The 9,039-nt window shown below is 39.0% G+C and overlaps 1 protein-coding gene across 1 annotated transcript; it reads right to left on the bottom strand.

Moving 5' to 3' along the window:
* Positions 1-486: 486 nt before the first annotated feature.
* Positions 487-5,886, bottom strand: PCDH20 (protocadherin 20). The gene is made up of 2 exons (XM_056560467.1): positions 4,850-5,886; positions 487-4,435 (listed from the first exon to the last, which is right to left on the bottom strand). The coding sequence occupies exons 1-2, from the start codon at positions 4,994-4,996 to the stop codon at positions 1,799-1,801; spliced, it is 2,784 nt and encodes a 927-aa protein (XP_056416442.1). The 5' UTR covers positions 4,997-5,886; the 3' UTR covers positions 487-1,798.
* Between the last annotated feature and the right edge of the window lie 3,153 nt (positions 5,887-9,039).

The following is a 9,039-nucleotide window of genomic DNA, read 5'->3' on the forward strand; positions in this document are numbered from 1 at the left end:
ATTCAAGTAAACCTCTGCTCATTCTGGGCTAAGTAGTCATGTGGGTGGTCCTACTCAATGATTGACAGCAATTTGTGTGTATAAGTGTGCATGCAAAGAGCTGTCAATTACATGGAGTAAGACCACCCACTTGACTACTTAGCCTAGAATGAGCAAAGTATTTAAGTGGGTGGTCCTACTCAGTGGCTGTCAGCTGTCATTTTGAATAGGACCACCCACATGACTACTTTGTACAGAATGAGCAGAGATTTACATGAATAAATGGCATTTTCCCACTAAATATCAATCTGCTCAGCTCCTCCTGCTCTATAACATGCTGTCTGCAGACTGAACAGTGTTTTCAGTGTGCCAAGTTGCCTTTAAAAGGTAATCAGCATTTAAAATGCCAAATAAAATACTATATAGGTATTGTGGATTTAAAATGGTTCAAGCTAATCAAGCCATCATTCACATAAATAGAAAAGAGGAAATAACAGGTTATGAAAATATAGCTTTAATTTAAAGACATATAAACAGTTTTGGTACAGAACAGACATGATGCTGTAAATCCATTGATATTTGTTTTCCTATCTTGTTTTCTCAGTATTAAAAAATTGCATTTTGCTTGCTATTTACAATGAAATATCACATGGACATTCAGTGCTTACATTTGACGTCTTAGGAAACAGACTTGAGGCTGGCTTCGTGTCAACTACACAACTCAATATTGAGAAATGAAATTCATTTGAGTAATATCAGAGTCTGCTGATCCCAATAGAGTCTGGGGATTCTAATGTTTAACAACCCTTAGCAAATAAATATTATACCACTCCATAAAAGGTATTGCTAAATCTGCCACTGTGGAAAAGCTATCCCTACACTTAAAAGTTATGTTTGAATTACATCCCAGCAGAGCTAAAGAACAAAGGATACTGCTAAAGAGAATGAATAAATAAAGAATATATCACTGTGCTATATCTCCAACCTACAATGTATATCATGCTGGATGCAAGCTAAACACTGGGAAATTAATCTGGCCCATTTAGACGTTTCCAGTGGCGTGTAAACAGAGCCAATGCTTTGTTAATATAAAAGTGAAAATTCACAGAGACAAGCATTGTGTGTTATGATTGTCAAGTAAGTGCATATACCACATTAGACAAAAAAATAAGCCAAATACTGTGGATGATATATCACACTCACACACACACTAAACACAGTGAAGAAGAAACCTCTCATTAATGCAACCAGCACAGTCAAAGATACAGAACCCCTAGCATCATGTCTAGTGAAGCTTTGCTCTAAAATCAATTGCACTTCTTGTTAATCCCTTTTTGAATCTATCCTTTACAGCTTGAGGTACAAAAACATACATTCAGTGTATCAAATGTGTATTTTTTTTTCATTTCCATAGAAATATAGAAGGGTTACATTTACTTTATGCAAATGGCATTATGACAACATAAAAAAAAATATATATATCTTATACCTTTATTTCAGAAGTGTTCTGGCCCCCCTACTGGCTAACAGTTGATCAGACAACTAATGTTACTCTGATGCATTCGTTTTCTAAGGTATGTGACATTACGTTGTAAATGTGTACCAAACATATGACTTCAGTAAGTAGTAGTGCTATATGGATTATGTATAAAAATTCTTTACAAGTTTTGTTGCTTTAAGTAAAAAAGCTGTAAAGAGATATTTACATATATATTACTATATGTTATAAATTAGTGGTCCTTCATTGATAACCATTACCAACACATTGTGTTATTTGTATTTTTCCATCCTCCAAAATGTAGTGATTCAGAAAAATGTTTTAAATGTTAGAAATATCTATTGGCTTTTTATCGAGTAAATGGAAATCTATTTTGCCATTAAGTGGAATCTGTACTTCCATATTTTCATTTATCCTATGATCTTTCTTTCCTTTTCTCAGACATATATACATTGCCATTAGAGTAACCAGAATGACAGAGCCCAAACAGAAAATGGACAAAGTAACCAGTGTAGGGACACAGGAATCTGCTTCCATCTTTTTATGAGTAGGTTCGATTGCAATGTGGGGCTCCTTCTCTTCTATATTAATATCAGGGTCTTTTCTTAACAAGCTTTCAATGTAGCTCTCATTGCTTACAGTGTCATTGACAAACAAATTGACCATAACTGTGGAGAAGAGCGGTTCCGGATAACCATGGTCGGTTACTTTCACTAGTAACCTATATAAGCCATAGTCATCCCTCATTAAGGCCTCTTCTAACGTTATGTTTCCTGTTTTAGAATCTATTCTAAAATATTCAGGTTTAGGCCCCCTCCTTCCTATAATACTGTAGGCTATGACTGCATTCATTCCTGTGTCCTTATCAACAGCATACACTTCAGTAACAGGTGAACCAGGCACAGTTGAAGGCAGGACAAGAAGATATGACATATTGGACTGTGGGAATAACACCAGTGGGGGGTTGTCATTAACATCCAGAAGCAATATGGTTATTTTAGCAGTAGAAGATAAAGTAGGGTCACCCCCATCAGTAGCTTCCACCCAAAGGGTATAAGAACTCTGTTGTTCCCTATCCAGTGATACTTTTGCTCTCAGGAGGCCTTTGCCAGTGTCGATGACAAAAATGTCACTTCCATTCACTATAGAAAGGGCTACCCAGCCATTCTGTCCAGAGTCAGCATCTGTGACGCTGATAACTCCAATTTCACCAAAGCCCGGAAAGTTCTCAGGAACAAAAAAACTAAAATCCTTGCTGATGAAACGAGGGCTGTTGTCGTTTTTGTCTAGAACTGTAATATGAACCGTGGCTACTGACTCTCTTGGAGGTTGGCCAATATCTCTTGCTTTGACTGTGAACCTGTATTTTTCTTTTTCCTCTCGATCCAGCATAGTTGTAACTGTAAGAATTCCTGTTTGTTTATCAAGGGAAAAATAAGCAGGTGCATCGGGTCCCAAATAGTACAAAACTTGACCCCTTTCTCCACTGTCGGCATCAGTAGCATGTAGTTTAGCCAAAAATGCATTTACTTGGTTGTTTTCTTCTATAGTAACTTCAATAGTGGGTTGTGTAAAAACAGGGGCATTGTCATTCTCATCCAATATGTACACTTGTAAAGGTTTCCTAACTTTTGACCCATCCACACTGAGTGCAACTACTGAAATATTATATATTTGTTTTGTTTCATAATCTAAAGTATTTGTAGTCTCAAGCAAATATTCATTTGTATAAGTTTTGTATGCATTAAGTCGGAATGGTCCTTCTCCTTCTAAATAACAATTCACCTTGTATTTGCCATCAGGATCTTTGATAGTAAAAAATGCAATAGGAGAATTAATAGGTTCTAACTCTTTCAAAAAGACAATACCTTTTTCTTCATTTGCAATGTAGCGAGGTAAAATTTCAGGTGGCCGGAGCGCCACTTTAATAATAAAAATAAGCACATTCATAACAGCTGGAATGCAGCCTGCGCCATTGGCAAGTATAGTCAATTTATGTTGTTGAATAGTGCTGCCATCTATCTTTTTGAAAAGCTTTATTACTCCTGTATTTTCGTCCAAGTAAAAAAGTTCTTTTGAGGACTGCGGAACACGTTCACTGTAAGAGTATGTTATTATTGCATTGTTGCCTAGATCAATGTCCACAGCTCGCAGCTTGGTTACCTTTGTACCAACACTTGAGTTTCCAGGAATAGTCACGTTAATAGTAGATTCACTGAACTGTGGACAATTATCATTGACATCGCTAATGAGAATAGAAAGTGTGGCAGATCCTACAAGGGGTGGGTTGCCGCCATCTTCAGCAATAATTATCGTCTTGTACTCAGATTTGACTTCTCTGTCCAAGGTCCCCATTATTATAAGGTAAGGTGTCCTTTCCCCAATCTCATTCTCTTCCACATCTAATGTAAAAACACCATAGTAGTCCACTAACCTGTAGGTCTGGACCCCATTCAGTCCTCCATCGGGGTCATAAGCAGGATGCTCTATAACCAGTCTGGTATTAACAGGAGCATTCTCTGGGACAGTAATATAAATCTGTGCCACTGGAAATACAGGAGCATTATCATTCACATCGAGGATGGCAATCTTTACTTTAATAAGCTTGAAAAATTCCTGTGGCAAAATAATAATGTCAAGAAGGAGGACGCAGTCCTGAACACCAGGGTTCTGCGGGCAAAGAGCTTCTCTGTCCAACTCCTCTGCTGATGTGTACAGCTCCCCCGTGCTGTTATCAAGTGTCACATACTTCCCACTTAGCCCTTTGGATGCCAGGCTGAATGAAAGAGGGGGGTCAGTAAAAAGACCCAGCTGCAGATCACGCACAATGTTTCCAATAAGAATCCCTTTGGGTAAACCTTCATGCAGCATGTATAGCAATTCAGAAGCTGTGCTGTAACTTGCTGAACTAACTGCAGGTCCGGTTAAGGGAACAATTAGACACAGGAACATAAAATGCTGAAATGAAAAACAGATGTTTACAAATACAGACAAAGTAGAATAATAAATAATAATAATTATAATAATAAATAAATAATATCGACTTTTTTAGACCTGTGGTTACTAAGAATGCTTGCTTTATTATACTAGTTTACATGAAGATCTATGATGTGAATAAATACTTATATTGTAATTATACATTCTATAATCATGTAGGTGTTTTATAAATATACCATGAATATGATCTTTTCTCTATTCTTGTATCATCATATCCTGTGCTTTATCCATGTCACATTCATTCTAATATTTAACTATAACCTGCAAACTTCCTATGGTTACACACCTCTCAGATCACGATTAGACATTACACAGAGCTATTGTAACATTGCTAAAACTACTAGTTGCACAATGTGGTTCTGACCGATCACTTACCTGTACATGACATAGATTGGTCCTGGTTGGACTGGCTTGTTGCCCCATATCCAGGTTAAAAGGCTTTAGAAGCCAGCTCAGTCCTCCTGTGTGCTGTGTGATCCTTTCATTCCCTTGGTAGTTTAATCCCAATGAAACTGCAGTCATTTAGTTCCTGGTGTTAAAGACACAGACACTCCCTCTCTGCTCATGCAAATCTCTGGGCAGCCTCAGCCAATAGCCACAGATGCATCAATTAACAAAGCATTGAGAAGGGATGGACTAGTCCTGGCCAGACCATGCAAAGCAATATTTGGCTTCAAGAAGAAACTGTACAGACTAAAAACTTTACATAGAATGAATAAAAAAAATAAAAAAAAAATAAAGGGAAATGGAAGAAGAACCACATTCTTACATGTCATTATTTCAAGGCATTGTGTAGAGGAGATATAAGATGTATATGTCACACTTGAGTGGACAATGGAGTAAAGTCATACAATGGAGTAAAGTCATACATTTTTAACTGTTTCTTTTCTGACCAAATCAACCGGCAATCCTATTGTCAACCTCCGAACTGTACATTGTCATACCATGTCACAAACTCGGTTCTAATAGATATGCATATAGACATAATTTATAGGTATAGATAAACACCCACACACCCACGCACACGCAGTTTGTGATTTGTGTTGTCTTTAATGATATTTTACAGTATCTTTGGTTTAGTATTCCGTACTACTATACACCTTCATTATCTGAATATGATCAATGAAAGAGTAGTTACAAGACATTGTGGCCACATTTATATAAGAAATCTCTAATAAGTAACTATATGTGGATAACTAAGTCTCACCTGATGATACCTGTAGTGCACCAGAGACTGATTGTAAGAGCTGGAGAGGCAGCGCAGCACAGACCTCCCTCCTACACACAGTACGCTGGTTTGTATGGTCATTCCGTGTTCTCATTCCTTCCTTGCTCTGCAATTGCTTTGGCTTGGAAGAAAGGATTGCCATCCCCCGGATGCTGTTACTTGAAATGTTCAGTTCAGACGTGAGACCAGATTTATAACATTTTCTGCTGTGTGTTCTGGCTGCAAGTGGAATCTGTGCACCAGGCAGCTGTGGCAGCTGAATTAACTGTTTAAATGCTAATGCATGGATGTCCTGGCTTAGGAAATATGATAATATGAAATATAATAACAATAACAACAATATTGATAATATTATAAATAATATTTATAATATTAATAATAATAATAATAATAATAATAATAATTAATGGTATATTTATGTTATTTTGAAAAATATTAATAATACATATTTTTTACAATTTGAATGTCAGGTGCTACAGTTTATTTCTCCATCACTCCAAATTGTGAATAGTGAAAAGTCCCATTCACCTAGTTCAATGTTCCCCAATTAGTGTGCCTCCTGCTATTGCAAATCTACAACTTCTAGGTGCCTCTAGGTGATGCAAAACTACAACTTCCAGCGTGCCTGGACAGCCAAAAGTTGTCCGGGCATGCTGGGAGTTGTAGCTTTGCAACAGCTGGAGGCACCCTGTTTAAAAACCCTGACTTGGAAGTAATATCTCGACAGTGTGTTTTTACTTACAGCGGACATAAGTCTAAATCAGTTGTGGTCCCTTTATTCAATCAGTATTGATGGGGGTCCCAGAGGTCAGACCAGCAATTGATCAAAAAATTATTGTGTATCCTAGACACCTGGACACAAACATGTAACAATTGGAAGCTGACAGCCTCATTCTGTTTTATAGGACGGCAATGTCTGTGTAGTCCTAGTGCCGACTGATTCCATCGGTGCTGGCTGCACTCAGAATCTCCAGCTGGGGATTCTGTAATGTGAACCTAGCCTAAAGCTTTTTGGAGCAACTGTCTGCAACACAGGTCTTAGGCTATGTTCATATGTCAGAATGTCTGAACTGAAAATCTCCTTAGGGACATTCTGCAGACTCCTTGTGGACATTTTGCTAGGTCCATTCTTTCTGCGGAAACCGGAATTAAATTTTTGAAATTCTGCCATGTGCACAGTGCAGCAGAATCCAATTGAAAGCAATGGAACTCTGCTGCTGCGAAATCTCCGCATTGAAATTCTGGCGTGTGCACATGGCCTCATTATGCAACAGAAACAAATTCAGGAAAACATTTATGCAACTGCACCAAATGGTCATTCTAAAATTGTAGTTGCTACAATGGTAGAAAGTTTTTAAGTGCAGAAAATAATGCCTGTGTGCCCTCCATGAGATCTCCGCCAGCTCTGAGGTGGTGGGGATTTTAACTGCAGTTAACACTTTCTAGCAAGCCTAACCTGTGATAGGTTTGGCAAGTGGGGGCATCCAGGCCCCCTTCAACTGAAACCACTTCTCTCTTACTGTGAAGCCATGCCCATTCCTACGCGCAAAAAATTGTAAATGATCACATATTCTTTGGGTGAAAAGTATGCAAATTTTTCCTGTTTTTGCAGATTTTCACCCAAAATCAAAATAAATAGCACAATTTCAAAATGTAATACAATTAGAGCTGAGCGAATCAAAGCTGACAAATTTGTTATGAATTTAATGAAAAATTCTATTTGGAAAAAATTCTATTGCGTGAATCACTTCATTAAACTCCATTTAGTGTGGTACACGCTCCAGGGCATCTAAAATGGCGGAACAAGGGTAGGCGAGGATGACCCTGAATCACATGCAGGATGCAGCCTATCAGCAGCCAGTCACCCCTGTGATGTCACAGCCCTATATAATCGGCAGCCAAATTCTGGATCGTCACTTCATTCATTACACTGCAGAGAGATAGCTCAGACGTCCTGTGTGTGTGTGTGTCACACAGAAAAGTTTTTTTCCAGCAGTGTTTTACCTCCTGGTCACTTTCTACATCAGTGTGCTGGTGGACAGCAGTGCGTTTTTGCAAAGAAAATATTTTTTTACTGCAGCCATTAACTTCCCATTCATTTTCTTCAGCATTGTATTACAGAGAGGGACAGAGAGCTGTGTGTTGCCTCATACATTTCAACGGGCTGGCTCATCTTGGTGAACCTTAAGAGGATGGAGGAATAATTTTTCAGCACAATTCTGTGTCTTTTTTCCCCCAACAAATGGTCTGTTGGTTATACTAGTCTGTAGATGGTATAACACCCAGAAGTCCTTTCCTAATAGTCCATGAGAGAGTGCAATTTTGGGTTTAGTACACAGTGTAAAGTACTGTTTTAGTACTGCTGGTGTTGTGCAAAAAAAATAAAAAATTTTAAAAGAGTAATGCAGCACATTTTTGTATCCTCATAAGTGCATACAACATACATATATCTAAGTAGTGAACTATTTTGTACCTGTTAATCTGTTAAGGGCCTACATACTGTGAAAGTCCAGGCAAAAGTAATCACCGGAGGCTGTTTTACTCCAATAAGATTTTTTAAGCTTACTGTAGCACATTTTTCTGCCCTCATGAGTGCATACCACATACCAACATCTAAGTAGTGTACTATTTTGTACCTGTTAATCTGTAAAGGGCCTAGATACTGTGAAAGGACAGCCAATAGTACACACCTGCTGCTGTTCTAGACAAATACTGTTTTAAGCGTAGTGAAGCATATGTACTCCCTCATATTCGCAATAAGTATGTCAGGCAGAGTAGTGCCAGTTCATGCACAAAGGAGTGGCAGATGCCTAAATTCATCAGGCGCAGGCAGAGGTCACAGCAAAGTAGGGGCGTGTGGCAGCCAGAGTTGCAGTGAGAGGTCTGAGCTCCCAGTGTCAGCTAGCAGTAGTGTTTCAACCAGCAACCCAGCAGCCATGATTGATCAGTTCACTCGGTCATCCACTTCATTCCAAATGGCATTCGAAACCCCCAGTCAACAGTCGGTGGGTTCCTCAGACTCAACCCCCACTTGGCATACCCCTCATGCTGCTGTTGCCACCTCCAGGCTCTGTCCTTGTGCTGCTCTATGGTCTCCTCGTGCTAATGCTACCACCTCCAGGCTCTGTCATTGTGCCGCCATAAGGTCTCCTCATGCTGATTCTGCCACCTCCAGACTCTCTCATTGTGCTGCTCTATGTTCTACTCATGCTAATGCTACCTCCTCCAGTCTCTGTCATTGTGCCACCATATGGTCTCCTCATGCTGATGCTACCACATCCAGGCTCTGTCATTGTGCCGCCATATGGTCTTATGCTGATGCTGCCACCTCCAGGCT

The sequence above is a fragment of the Hyla sarda genome, chromosome 2 (genome assembly GCF_029499605.1).
Source record: "Hyla sarda isolate aHylSar1 chromosome 2, aHylSar1.hap1, whole genome shotgun sequence".
NCBI lineage: Eukaryota > Metazoa > Chordata > Amphibia > Anura > Hylidae > Hyla > Hyla sarda.